General features: G+C 39.7%; 2 protein-coding genes across 9 annotated transcripts in view; one reads left to right on the top strand and one right to left on the bottom strand.

Moving 5' to 3' along the window:
- The window catches only part of PIGN (phosphatidylinositol glycan anchor biosynthesis class N), a 126230-nt gene extending 113780 nt beyond the window's left edge, over positions 1–12450 (bottom strand). For 2 of the 4 annotated variants that reach the window (XM_087439315.1, XM_004422597.3), the window contains exons 1-2: positions 12340–12450; positions 10200–10360 (exon numbers count right to left, since the gene is read on the bottom strand). The gene's annotated coding sequence lies outside the window, so the exon portion shown is untranslated. The remainder of the gene's footprint in view (positions 1–10199; positions 10361–12339) is intronic. The other 2 variants (XM_087439316.1, XM_087439314.1) reach the window with 1 other exon arrangement.
- Positions 12451–12767: 317 nt separating this feature from the next.
- The window catches only part of RELCH (RAB11 binding and LisH domain, coiled-coil and HEAT repeat containing), a 116854-nt gene continuing 114789 nt past the window's right edge, over positions 12768–14832 (top strand). For 4 of the 5 annotated variants that reach the window (XR_015554336.1, XM_004422599.3, XM_004422598.3 and 1 more), the window contains exon 1: positions 12769–13507. Coding sequence is in view for 4 of the 5 variants with exons in the window: in XM_004422599.3 (XP_004422656.1) it covers positions 12979–13507 (529 nt within the window). In the remaining variant the exon portion in view is untranslated. Of the gene's footprint in view, positions 13508–14832 lie in introns of all 5 variants that reach the window. The other variant, XM_087439313.1, reaches the window with a different exon arrangement.

The raw sequence follows: 14832 nt of genomic DNA on the forward strand, positions 1-14832 counted from the left end.
TAGTGATCCCAATAATATAAGTAAATTTCATAAACAAACAGAATTTGACAATGGCTCTATTCAGGCATTTATTAGGCCACAGTCTACAAAATTTTAAAAGGCAATTTGGTATCTGTTTTGGATGGGCTTGGAAATCAGGTCCTTAGCAGACTGTGGCCTTAGATTTCTCACCTGTAAAATGCAAATAATACCAATGAACTACAAAAATGTTTGTGAGGATTAAAATGGATTTATGCCACATACCTGGCCCAGTGCTTGGCACTGAGTATACGATACCACTTCATTACTGTTTCACAAGGATAAACTAAATGTTATGAAACAAGAATAGTCACATACTCACTAAATTCCTCCAATTGAACCTCCTAATTAATTTTCTCACTCCCCCCTCCTCTCCAATCGGAACACAAGGAAGAGGCAACAAATAAGGTACAGAAGCTAAAAAGCCTTCCAGAATTTCACCCTTGAAACTGATCGTTCCTCATCTTCCCATTGCTTACCTTGGAAACACTTCCACAGTAGCACCTAATTCACTATTGGAATTATTTACTTTCAGTCTTATTTACTAAACAATGATCCCTTGGACATAGTCCCAGGCATTTGTATATCCACGACATCCATCCACCTGTGACTGACCCATTAATAGTTTCTTAGTAAATGTTTGTTAACTACATGAAGAAGTGGCATATTAGAAAGTATGGGGCCGGCCCGGTGGCGCAAGCGGTTAAGTGCGCGCGCTCCGCTGCGGCGGCCCAGGGTTCGCTGGTTCGGATCCCGGGCGCGCACCGACGCACTGCTGGGCAAGCCATGCTGTGGCGGCGTCCCATATAAAGTGGAGGAAGATGGGCACAGATGTTAGCCCAGGACCGTCTTCCTCAGCAAAAAAAAAAAAAAGAGGAGGATTGGCGGATGTTAGCACAGGGCTGATCTCCTCACAAAAAAAAAAAAAAAAAAAAGAAAGTATGGGCAACCTAGTCAAACTTAGATTTCAAAAAACAGGAAGCTGAAGGCCAGAGAGATGAGGCGATGTCTAAATCACACTGCTATTTAATAAGCAGCAGTAAAAATCTAGTTAGGTGAGATGAACAAGTAAACAATTATAACAATGAGTTAAGTACCAACATTGACACATTGACACTTTCCACTGTATTCTGAAACAGAAGATTTATGCTATCTATATTTTTATTCAATAGTTTTTCTGATCCCACTAAATGTCCTACTTTGTTAATTAAATCAGATAAATTAATTCTAAGGCATTATTTTTAAAAGTGCTTTAGGTAAGTACTCACAATATTTTTATATATATAGCAACTAACAGAAAAATGAGTATCCTATATAAGTTTGCTTAGCCTATAAAATCATAGCTTTAAGATGATCAGAGACCATTTTCAAGCTGTCATGCAATTCAATCTCCCAAAAACAACTTTTTAAGTGGCTCTGAAAACAACTGCCCTTGTCAAATCAATTTCATAAGTTCTTGATTACGGACTTGGAATATTCATTACAACTAAATATTAATGACATAAACATTGCACATTTGTTTTAATACTTCTCAGTGTCCAGTTTGGTTCTACTTTCAAAACGGCTTGTTTTTCATTTCTCCACATTTATGGCCACCATATAAGTTCACCATTTTTCAGCTGGACCCCACTTCAACAACCTACAAACGGCTTTCCCTACTAAACTACAGGAAACTACACAACACAATTTTTTCCCTTCCTCTAAAGTAATTATCTTATATATTGGACTCTACAAATCGTACTAAATTTCAACTTCATTTTCAGTTATATTTCATTCTAATTGTTCTTTAGGAATTTTATACACAAGTCTTAACCCCAAAACTCAGGTACTTCTAACCCATTCCGCATAAAATTTCCAGTTTCTTCCCTTACAATATAAATAAGGTCACATCTCTTCTCGCCTTAAAATCCTTCAGTGGCTTCTCATTGTTCCAAAATAATAACCCATGTCCTTCTATCATCTCCAAGTCCTCTTCTGTCTCATAATGCCACTCCCCACCACTCTTCCTTCCTAGGCTCAGCCCCGCTGGCCATTCCTAAATTCCTAGAAACATACAAAGCTCTTTCTCATCTCAGGGATTCAGCATTTCACCTGGCTGGATCCTTAATCTCCAGGTCCCAGTTTAAATGTCGCCTTTTCAGATGGTTCATTGACCTGCTATCAAAAAGAATCCTCACCCATGTTTCTTTATCAAAGTACCACATTTATTTTCTTCTTAGCATTTTCCAAAACCTATTTTTTTAATATGCATTCTCAGACTAGAATATAAGCTATAATGAAGGCAAAGACTGCCTTTCTGTTCATTCATTCTCAGGGCCTAAGTGGTATGGAGTAGTCAATTAATTGGCGGAATAAACTGAATCTATATATGTTTTATTTGATTGCTTCCCCCTAGTTCACTGAAAAGTACAGTTAATTTAGTATTAAGTCAAAGGGAAATTTTACTTGTTTTTGGGACGATGGCAGGAAGAGAGCCAACAAAAAGGAAGAGTCCTTGAAAGCCTATAAAATTCCTCCCAAGTAAGTTAGGAACCACCACTAACTAATTTTTCCAGTTAGGGAGCATAGGCTCTATTGTCTCAGATCTCATGTATAGAAAAGGTAAAAAATGAACAATAGTTTCAGTTGATTTTTATTTTTAAGTAATTTATTTCAGTATAAGAAAGATAAGGTTAAATAAGAGTGTCTAAAAGAATTCCAGGAAGGAAAAGCAAATGAGAATATAGTTGATACTTTTTCTCTAACATCACGTTGGAGATAATTACTTGATTATTATCCATATCTCTACCAGAAGGCAATGAGACATTAATGAATTTAGAATCTCACACTTCTTTTTCACAGAAGAATTCCAATTAATAAATGTAGGAGAATGAGGGAAATATAAAATTACAACTAGGTAAACATCACAGTAATAATTATCGCCAGCAAGATCCATTGATAAACGCTAAACTCAGTGGGTAAAAGTTTCAGGCAAAACAGGTTATTTGCAGTCTCAAAGAAATCTCCCCCAAATATATATTAATTACAAAGGGAAAAATACTAACTTAAACTATGTAGAAACTCCTCAGACACCACGTTAACCAAGTGGTCAAAGTTAACAGAACTAATAATAAGACATATTAACATCATGTAACCCTGATATGATGCACTGAAAAAGGAACAACATAGCATTCTTGGCAAAAGTGCATAACATCAATCTATTCATGGGAATATATCAGACAAACACAAATTAAGAAACAGTATACAAAATAATGGACCAGTACTCTTCAAGAAAAGTGTCATGGTCATGAAAGACAAGGAAAGACTGAGGAACTGTCATAGAATGAAGGCTGAAGAGACAACTAAATGCAACAAGGAAACTTGGATTGGATCCTGGATTAGAAAACAGACAATAGCGGAAAAACTGGTAAATTTCAACTAAGATGTGCAGTTTAGTTGATAGTACAGTATTGTACAAATGTTAATGTCCTGGTTTTGATAATTACACTGTGGTTATGTAAGACATTTACATTAGGTGAAGTGGGTGAAGGGTATACAAAAACTCTCTGTACTATTTTTGCAACTTTTCCATGGATCTAAAAATATTTCAAAATAAAAAGTAGGAAAAAAAATTAATTTGGAGCCTAAGTCTGTACTCAAAAGATAACACTAACTAGAGTTATAGTTATAAGCACCACAAATTTTACGGATAGCTCTGATTTCACCTAACCTTTGTTCTTGTCAATAAAGGTTATTTGCTAAACTCATAGGCTTGAAGTGATTTAGTGTTCACATCGGCATAAATCATACTAAAAGTTTATTATTTAAAGATGGTGTTCCACAGTTCTCTCAGGCTCTGTTCACTCTTCTTCATTCCTTTTTCTTTCTGCTCCTCAGACTGGGTCATTTCAGTTGTCCCTCTCTCCACATTCTTTTTTCTGCCTGTTCAAATTTGCTGCTGAACTCCTCCAGTGAATTTTTCATTCCAATTATTGTAGTTTTCAGCTTCAGTATTTGTTTGGTTATTTCTATAATTTCCATCTCTTTATTGATGCTCTCATTGTTCACACATCACTTTTTTGATTTCCTTTAGCTCTTTGTCCATGGTTTCCCTTAGCGTTTTGAGCGCATCTAAGACAGTTGATTAAATTCTGTGTAGGAAGTCCAATGTCTGGACTTACTCAGGGATGGTTTCTGTTGATTTTTTATTATTATTATTATTATTTTGGTGAGGAAGATTAGCCCTGAGCTAACATCTGTTGCCAATCCTCCTCTTTTTTCCTGAGGAAGATTCGCCCTGAGCTAACAGCTGTGACTATCTCCCTCTATTTTATACGTGGGACGCCTGCCACAGCATGGCTTGATAAGCGGTGCATAGGTCCATGCCCAGGATCTGAACCTGTGAACTCCGGGCCGCTGAAGCGAAGTGTGCGAACTTAACCACTACGCCACCAGGCTGGCCCCTTGATTTATTATTTTTTCCTATGAATGGGCCATACTCTCCTGACTCTCTGTATGCTTTGTAATTTTTCATTGAAAACTTGCATTTTTAGTGTGGTAACCCTGGAAATCAGTCTCCTCCCTCACCAGGGTTTATCTGTGTTGATTTTTAATGGTTTCAGTCATCTGTTTGTTTCGCTAAACCTGGCCACCTTCTGCTTGCACGGAGCCCACAGATCTACAGGAGGTGGAGGCCTAGGGACCTCTCAGGTCTTTCCTGAGCATGGGTTCCATGCATTGGGGGGTGTGTGGGGGGTGTGCAAAACAAAAGCCAGCCTCTGTACTCTGCATTCAGGAAACCATCAGACCACAGTATTTTAAGAACAAGGTCCAGAGTAACCAGTAAGCCACATCAGGAACACAGGCCACAGTCCCCACAGCTGCCCTGCCACACTGTGAATGAAGATGTAATCCAGTGGGTGACAATGCCACAATGCTCTGACCAAAATTTAGCAGCCCTTTTCTTCATTAAGTAGTCCTTTGGTTGCTTGTAAATGCTGGATCAGATTCTAGAGTTCCAAAAAAGTTGATTCTGTTACTCTTTGACAATTTCTGCTTGTTTCAGGAGAGAAACTGATCCTTTAAGTGCTGTACCCTGCCATTTTCTGTGATGTCATCTAGAGATTCTGTTCTTAACTACTTATGATAGTTAATAACAATAGAGAAACCTGCCATGTGAAGAGCGAATATTGCCAGTCAAAACTGTAAGAAAGTAGTTGAGACCTGCACACGAGAGAAGATAATCAGGGAAACTATTAAGCCATGTAATTAACACTAGTTGATTTGCTTCTTTATTATTTTGGAGCGTATATTTTTTCATCATGATTTATGTCACGTTTAATTGAAAACTATATGTGATTTTACAAAATGCCATTTAAGAATTAATTTTCAAATTTCCTCATGGCTAGTAGATCAACACAGGTTGTTAGTTATTTAGATGATTCATGCCCAGCTATACACTTGAAAAGAATTCAAATTTTTTCTTCACATCTAATGTCCTTTATTCCAGGATACCGCAGTATGGTTCCTCATCATGTCTCCTTAGGCGTCTCTTGGCTGTGACAATTTCTCAGACTTTGCTTGTTTTGAACACCTTGTGAGTGTCGAGGAGTACCGGTGAGGTATATTGTAGGATGCTCTTCTACTGGAATTTGTCTGATGGGGTTATGGATTCTGAGGAGGAAAACTACATGTGTAAAGTGCCATTTTCATTACATCATATCAAGGATGCATACTATCAACCTGACTCATCACTACCGATATTAAACTTGACCACCCAGCTAAGGTAGCGTTTGTCAGGTTTCTCCAATGTAAAGTTGACAGTTTCCCTCCCTCTTTCATACTGTACTCCTTGGAAGGAAGTCACTACGTGCAACCAATACTTAAAGAGTGAGTAGTTATGCTCCATCTACTGAGATCATGAAGTATCTTCATTAATTACTTGAAATTCTTCTGCACAGAGGGTATATATTTTTTTTGTGTGTGAGGAAGATCGGCCCTGAGCTAACATCTGCCAATCCTCCTCTTTTTGCTGAGGAAGACTGGCCCTGGGCTAACATCCATGCCCATCTTCCTCTACCTTATATGGGATGCCGCCACAGCATGGCTTGACAAGCGGTGCGTCAGTGCGCGCCCGGGATCCAAACTGAGGAACCCCAAGCCGCCGCAGTGGAGCTTACGCAGTTAACCGCTTGCGCCACCGGGCCAACCCCGGGCTAGCGGAGCAAACGCACTTAACCGCTTATGCCACCGGGCCGGCCCCGAGGGTATATATTTTAAACTCAGTCAATTGTGTGATTAAAAGCCATCTGTCATTCTACAAGGTTTGATTAACATTATAATCATCAACATTACCTCTCTTGCTTTTCCCACTCTACTTATCATTTTTACCAGTATAGATAGAAAGCATTATTTCTTTGAATTATCTCAAACACTCAGACACATATTCTATTATATAACTACACTACAACTTATTTGAACATTATCCTGCTGATAGACACTGTCCCCAATTTTCAATATTGCAAAGAATGCTGCAATTAAGCATACCTCTTACAGTAAAATTGGGAGATTTTCAGAACGACAAACAGTGAAATGATGACCCAAATGATGACCCGTTACAAAATTATTTTGGTGCATTGCCATTAGCCTTTTTTCTTTTTTTTTTTTTTTAATGAATAGGATGCAATAGAATAGAATAGGAGAGGGTAGAGAATACATCACAATAAAGTACTTCAGAAGCAGTAAGGCAAATCATTGTTTTGAAAAAAAGTATTTTAATTTTTCCCTATGTGTGTACATACATGTATGTGCATCCATGAATATAGCAAGTCTTAGTGAAAAATGTATTTCAAACTCTTTTATGTACAAATAAGTTTGAAAGCCATCTCTTTTAAGTGGAATTGCTGGAATAAATGGTATTTTCAACTTCATAAGATAGTGGTAAATTGTCCATAACAATTTAGATGCCCACAAGCAATGTATGAGAGTTCCTATTATCTCTAAATCCTCACAATTACCTGGTATTGTCATACTTACTTTATGCAAGTCTAAACAGGATAAAATAGCATCCTGTTGTTTGAGTGTCTATTTGTCCGATTACTACTGAGGATGAACATTTTTTTCATGTTTTTATTGGCAAATTGGGTTTCCTATATCCTTTGATCAAATATGGTTAGGGTTGTTGGCCTTTTATCTTTAACTTGTACATTATAATTAAACGTGTGTGTGAGTGTTTATCTATATATATATCTAGATATACATATTTACATATTAATTTGTTTTTGGTGCCTTTTGTTAAAAAGAAGTTTTATAACTTTAATACAGCATAATTCACTAAACTTATCCTTTCTGGACCGAATTTTTTGTCTCTTGTCCAAGAAAACTTCCCTTGTTCTTATGTCACATAAGAACAGCTTTAAATTAAAACTAAGTTCAAACAGTTTTAAATTTTTGCTTTTCATCTGTCATTATTTAGAGTTTATTTGTATATGGTGTGGAATTAGAGATCTAATTTTATATTTTTAACCAACTGACAGAAGTAGTATTATAGCTACCACTTTAGAATTTATTAAGATGAATTCCACATCAGATAGAAATACAGGTAAAAAACTTTAAATTCAAAACTTGGCTTTTGCTATTTTTAACAATAAAAATTAGAAATAATATCTAACAATAAGAAACAGATACATTGTTTATTCATAATGAAATACTATACAGCATTGAAAATGAATTAAGCCACATCTATGACAAGGATACATCTCATATATATAAAAGTTAATGGAAAAAACTTTAAAGGCATTGACTGCCCTTTTCTCTCCAACACAGCAAACTTCTTGAAAATATGATCTTTTTTCCTGACCACCTAATTCTCAAACAACTTCAATTGAGCCTTTGTTTCCACTACATCAGAGAGAAAGCTTTCACTTAGATAGCCAATACTGCAAAATCCAATGACTATTTTTCAGTCTTCATCTTCCATAGCTTATCCATTCAATTTGTCTTTGTTAACTATGCCTTCTTTTGTAAACAGCTGTCATTTTTTGGCTACTGTGAACATTACTCCTTCAGTTTTCCTCCTCCATCTCTGACCATAGAATGGTCACTATTTGGTTACTGAATTTTGGAGTTACTCAAAACTTGGTCCTTAGCCCTCTTCTCTTCACTCTATACTTTCTGTCTAGGCATTTTTAATCATACCCTTGGCTTCAGTTATCACCTATATGCAAAAGTCTCAACAAATTATAGCTTCAAATCCACATATGTAACTCCAACCTTGACATATCCACTTGGATAATTCAAAGAAACACAAACTGAGTATGTTTAAAACCAAACTCATGATATCCCCCATGAGCCTTGTTTAGATGGTAACCCTCCTAACTCCCTAGTGTTCACAATCTCAGGAGACAGCACCACCTTCCACTCAGGTATGCAAATCAGAGAACCAGGAGTCATTCTCTACACCCTATTCTTGTGCTGTGTAGCCATGTATTACTTTTTTGTTGTGCTCTTTTCAAATGCAAATCTGAACATCTCATCCCTTGTATAAAACCCTTCAGTGCCTCTCCCCCTTCCTAATCAAGACTAAAATCCTTAAGATGACTAACAAGGTGGTACACTGCCTCCCTTTCTAGCCTTGTCTCATCGCACTTCCCCTTGTTTTATGGCATCTCACCACACTGGCCTTCTTCTTTTTCTTCAAGTAGCCCATGCTTCCTGTTTTTTTTTTAAACAGTTTTATTTATTTATTTATTTATTTATTTATTTTGTGAGGAAGATCAGCCCTGAGCTAACATCCATGCTAATCCTCCTCTTTTTGCTGAGGAAGACCAGCTCTGAGCTAACATCTATTGCCAATCCTCTTCCTTTTTTTTCCTTTTTCTCCCCAAAGCTCCAGTTAGATAGTTGTATGTCATAGTTGCACATCCTTCTAGTTGCTGTATGTGGGACGTGGCCTCAGCATGGCCAGAGAAGCAGTGCGTCAGTGCGCGCCCAACATCCGAACCCAGGCCGCCAGTAGCGGAGCATGCACTTAACCCCTAAGCCACGGGGCCGACCCACCCATGGTTCCTCTTGCTACAAGACCTTCATAGGTACAGTTCCTCTCTATAGAATGCACTTCCAACCCACCCTCCATCCTCTCTCACCAACATCTCCTCTCTCGTAACATCTCCTTGCACTTTCAAGCATCACTTCCTCAGGGGCCATGCAGTCCAAATCAGAAACCTAAACCTTTACTTCAGTTTACCATTACACAGCAATGTCTTTGACTCTTTGGATTAATGTCTGTCTCTATCACTTAACCATAATTCCATGACAGCAAGTCAGGGCTTCTCCAGCACTCTTCACTGTCCCGGCACTCAAACCTTTGCTGAATAAATTATTTAGGATTATCATTTCAAAGATACAGGCAATATGCACTACAGCCACTAGAGGCTGCCTTGCTTCTCTTTTTATTCCTCCAGAACATACACAGGAACTGTGAAGATCTAGGATACTTTAAAAAAAAAGAGCAACCTTTATGCTTAAGTTATTTACTATATATAAAATTGCAGTGATTCCAAAATATCTTCCTTCACATACTACTTATTTTATTATTGCCAAGAACATGTATATTAATCAATATTATTACTTAAGATTTATCTTTAAAGAGAATCATATTTTATTCAGGTTTACTGAAAAAGAAAACTTTGTCATGGTTGAATCATTTGGAAACCTCCAAAATAAATGAATAACTACTAAAAATTTTAAAAGACACATATCCATGTACCAATAAAATTTATTTAGCTTCTATCTGTGGAATGTTTACCACACACTGAAAAACAAAAATTAAATATTTCTAAAACTTTGTCAGCCAAAAACTTGCATTTAAAATGTTACTTGTGGTTATTTTAAGGATATTAAGGCCAAAAATAACTTTTTATTTTAATTAAAATGACTGAAGTGCTTGGGGAAAAAAGCAATCTTTTACATTTTCATCACTAAGATACAAACTTCAATGACTATCCTGATTATTCAATGAATTATTAGCTGTAAAGACCTAGATTAATGCAAATCTTGCTAAGTAGAAAGAAAAATTCCCAACAATAGTAATAATAAATTATCATAAGTAGAGATCAGCAATTATTAATATTCTAGTATGTGTTACTTAAACATTGCAATTGATAAGTAAACCTCTATGTATTGTGGAAAAGAAAAGTACTTACTGAGAAGCCTGGCCAGTTGATTTGTTATGGGCTTGGAAGGTCACATAAAGGTCACATAAACAAGTCCATGATTATAGGATACGAAATAGAATCAGGAAACTAGGGATTTGTATAGGAAGCCAATGACGGAAGAACTTCTACATCCAACTTCTTACAGCTCTCTGAGGAAACATATTTTAAACCTATTTTCAATTTACATTTTAGAAGTCAGACTCTAAATTAAAGATATTCCCTTTGGGCCCTACTGACTTAATTGCTTTTTCTGGCTTTAGCTACTAAATAGTTGGTATTTGTTTTGTTTTATTTTTAAAAACCTGTCCAAGATTCTCAATATATACTAATATTGCATTAGTTAATAACTGGCTATAATAATTTACTGTGTACTAGGTATCGGCACTATGACAAGCACATTCCTACTTCTGTGTACTTTCATTATCCCCTTGACAGATAAACACAAGTGAGGCTGAGAGAAGTAAGGTAACATTTTGAAGGTCTCACAGCAAATAATTGGTAGAACTGGGAAATGAACTTTAGGCTCTTCTATCTGATAAGTACAATCCTCTTCAGGGACCCTAAGTGCAGGATTTTTCTAAAATTCCCCATTACAGAGATGAAAATATTGTATATAAACAATCCATTTCAAATCATGCTCTTTCCATGTCATTCACCTCCCCTCCCATTCCTCCATTCCAGAAATTGGTTCCATTTTCAATCTCTCTGCCAAATTCAATTACAATAAGGATCAGCAATTCTTTTTGCTAAGAAATATGTAACAGGATACACCATTGGCTATTTTGATCCTATATTCCTAAGATCAGGGATTGTTTTTTTCCTGTTTTTCTTCAATATACAGCACAGAAAATTATTTAGAATTCAAACATCAGACGCTAATGTTCTATAAAAAAATATTTCAAATTCTTAGTATTAACAAGCCCCAAAAAAACTTCTCACGAAAACAAAACAAAAAACTCAAAGCCTCATTAAAATGAAAATTTTAATTTACTGAGACTGGGTAAACTGAAATTAAAGCCTACACTTAACTGTTGTCATATCTTTACATGTAAACCAATAACCTGACCTAAAGTTATATAACAATGCTCTATTTTTATTCTCCACAGAGCTAAAGGAGATACATCACTGCTTCAACATACTATGTAACTTACCTGATAACATAATTCCTGCTACCTATTTATTTTGGTGCTTAAAGGAAGCTATACAGAAAGAGAGTAAATCTAAAACCTGGAAAAGTAGCAATTTATGTGTGAAGAAAATAGAAGCTCTTAGGAATAGCAGTCTAATACTGTTCACCAGACACTAACATTCCCTTTACCATCCCGGACAGTAATCAAGGAATGACACGAAAGATAAATGTTGAACTTCCAAACCTAGTATACTTACTTTATGTGCTAACGTTTGAAAAAGGAAATCAAAACTATCTAAACTATTTACGTTTTAAAATAAAGTTCCACAGTCAATACCTTAATTCCAGCCTAAATGAACAAGTCAGAAAGGTTGCAAGGCATAATGGGAAAAGAATGGCTTTGGACTTAAGAGAACTGATTTTAATTCCTTTGAATACTTATTAGTGGAACTGACTTGCCACGTCATTGAACGACTCTAGGCTTCACTTTACGTATCTCTCTACTGATGGAACTGCACTTGATATTTTGAAAAGTCCCTGTTGTGCAAATTGTATATTAAATCCTAAGTGTTTACTGAGTCTCTAATAGTCTGTGATTCAAGTCGAGGCTACAAGGGTGTTCACAGATCCAAGCAAATCCAAACCTCCGAGTTCCATTTTCCATCTACTCTCTCCACCTCCCACAGCCCACCCCACCCCGCCCGGCCCGCCCTTTTAGAGCACTAACTCGGTGCCCAGAAGGCGCTCTCCCAAAGTGCAAGACGCCGGTGCTGTCGCCAGGCCTCCAGGGCGAGCAGGCACAAGGCTGAGAAGGGAAAGAAGAGAAAGGAAGCCAAATTCTGAGTACTGCCTGGGCACCTGCTACACGTGCGGAGGGAATGTCACCAATTGGCAGCACAGTGCAAAAGAAAGCGAAGCGCGCCAAGACACAGCGCGTCCGCGGGCATGAGGCCAGTTTCGGTGCCACCGCGCCTCCGCGCACTGGTCCCCGGGTTTTACCTGGGGCTTATCCGGGTCACGCCTGATCTCGAAAATAAGGCCTCCTCAGCGCGAAGACAGGACCCAGCTGTCGGGCAGAGCTCTCCCCCGCCCCCGACCCTTCAAAGGATAGCCAAGAGATGGTTGCTAAACCCCCGTCATAACCGCTCCAAGGAAACCGAGGAACACCCCCGACACCTACCTGGCCAGCGGCTGCTATCGCGATAATTCCAGGACCAGTCCTCCGTAACGCCTGCCCCCTCCCTTCTTCTCCGGCCAATCAAACAGGAGTGGAGGCGGGGTTTTGCCTTTGAGCGGGGAGCGGGGCCTTTCATCTTTGCTCGCTGGTGTGGAGAACAGGCGGGGCTGGGGCGGGGCTGGGGCGGGAGAGGGGCAGGACACGCGCCGTTTCTCGCGAGACTGGAGACCAGGAAGACGCCTGCAGAGCCCAACTGCTGGTGCAGCAGCGGCTGAGGCAGCGGGTGGTGCTGCGTCCGGAGCCTCTGCCTCCGAGCCTACGCCTGGTCTCCGGGTGGGCAGGCGGGACGTGGCCAGGCCAGGACTGTGGAGGTGTGCAGTGCCTGCTGAGGCTTAGGGGGGATTCAGGCTGAGGCCTGTCAGAGCCAGTCAGGGAGGCGCCCGTACTCCCGATAGGATAAGATGGCGGCGATGGCGCCTGGAGGTAGTGGCAGTGGTGGCGGCGGGGTGAATCCGTTCCTCAGCGATTCAGACGAGGACGACGACGAGGTAGCGGCGACCGAGGAGCGACGGGCAGGACTTCGGCTGGGTTCCGGGGGCGGCCTAGATCCTGGCTCTGCTGACTCGCTATCGCCCCAGGACCCCGTGGCCTTAGGCGGCAGTGCGCGGCCAGGGCTCCCTGGGGAGGCGGCGGCGGCTGCAGTGGCGCTGGGGGGCAGCGGGGAGACCCCGGGCCGGTTGTCAATAGATGCGATCGCGGCTCAGCTGTTGCGCGACCAGTACTTGCTGACCGCCCTGGAGCTACACACCGAGCTGTTAGAGAGCGGCCGCGAGCTGCCTCGGCTGCGCGACTACTTCTCCAATCCTGGCAACTTCGAGAGGCAGAGTGGGACCCCGCCGGGGATGGGGGCGCCGGGGTTCCCTGGAGCAGCCGGCGTGGGAGGCGCAGGAGGTCGGGAGCCGAGTACGACGTCGGGCGGGGGACAGCTCAGTAAGTGAACGCAGCCTGTCAGTCGGGCAGGGTTGTTGGGATAGTGGGGGAGGGGGTATTTGGGGGCGGGTACTGAGTATTAGGAACGTTTTTGAGGGAGAGGATTGGAGGGGATGGGGGTCTTTTGCGGTGGAAGCAAAAGGATTTGGCAGTGACTGTTCTTTCTGCCTGCCCCCAAGCCTTGGCTGGAGTTGTGTTTGCTCCTGGCTCCCTTATTGGTATCGGTATCTATAAAATATCCAGTTTCTAGTTCACTGGTTATTACGGGACTCCAGAAGGCTCCCTAGCAAACTGGCTTATCGCTTTAACTTTTTTCCCTTTTCCTCCAATCTCTTGAATCACCCCTACCAGGAAACAGTGCTTCTTAAATTGCTCGTGGTAATTCTTTGACTCCAAGTCAAGGGAGAGAAAAGAGTAGGAAATGTTGCTCTCTTCGCAAAGTCAGATCCACTAAAGAACCTTTGTCTTTGGGATGACATTCTTACTCAAACATTGGATTTTCTGTTGCGTAAAATGCGTTCTGTTTAAATAAAGTCGGTTTAATTCAATTTCGATGCCTTAATTTCAATAGTTTCCAAAATTACAGGAAATCTAAGGAGCAGGGCAGGCAAATTCTGGCTGCAGTCTGTCCTGTGGTCCCACCGCGTCGCTGGCTTTTTTCTCTGCAGAAGTTAAGAATTTACTTTTTTACTTTGTTATAATCATTTTTAGCAGTATAGAGTAATCGTTTACTCCATCATGTATTTATAAGCGTTTCTTATGGCTTAAAGACGTACCATCAAGGATGTATACTGGATTCCCAGTATCCCCTTTTGAGAGGCATCTTGGGTTTTCCCTTACTAATGGTATGAGATGTTTTAGTGTTAGATGAAGCCAGCTGGAATTTACTAACGAATGTTAAATATACAATTTTAAAATTGTATAACCAGAGACTTAGATTGCCAAACTTAGATTTAGTGAAAGTGCAGAATGCATTTTCTATCAAGGTAAATCCTAAGCAGATTTCCCTCTTGGATATGGAATTTTCTCAGTAGGTATAGCTTCCTTCCTCAATGTATAGGATAATCTTCCTTTTCAGGAAGAAATTTTCTCATTACTGGCCTTTAAGACTATAATGTGTAACAGAGCAATGTAACAAAATTATTATGTAGTTGGATTTTTTTTTTGTTTGAAGATTTCTGAATTATCTAATAATGATTTTCACGTGACAAGATGTACTACTTTCTCAAGACCCAGCTCAAATGGCATCTTTGTAAGTGCTTCCCGCACTCACCATGCTTGTTAGTTGCTTGGTTCTTTAATTGTGCTACTTTCAAATCTCAGCC

The sequence above is a fragment of the Ceratotherium simum genome, chromosome 14 (assembly GCF_057802395.1).
Source record: "Ceratotherium simum simum isolate JZ-2026a chromosome 14, ASM5780239v1, whole genome shotgun sequence".
NCBI lineage: Eukaryota > Metazoa > Chordata > Mammalia > Perissodactyla > Rhinocerotidae > Ceratotherium > Ceratotherium simum.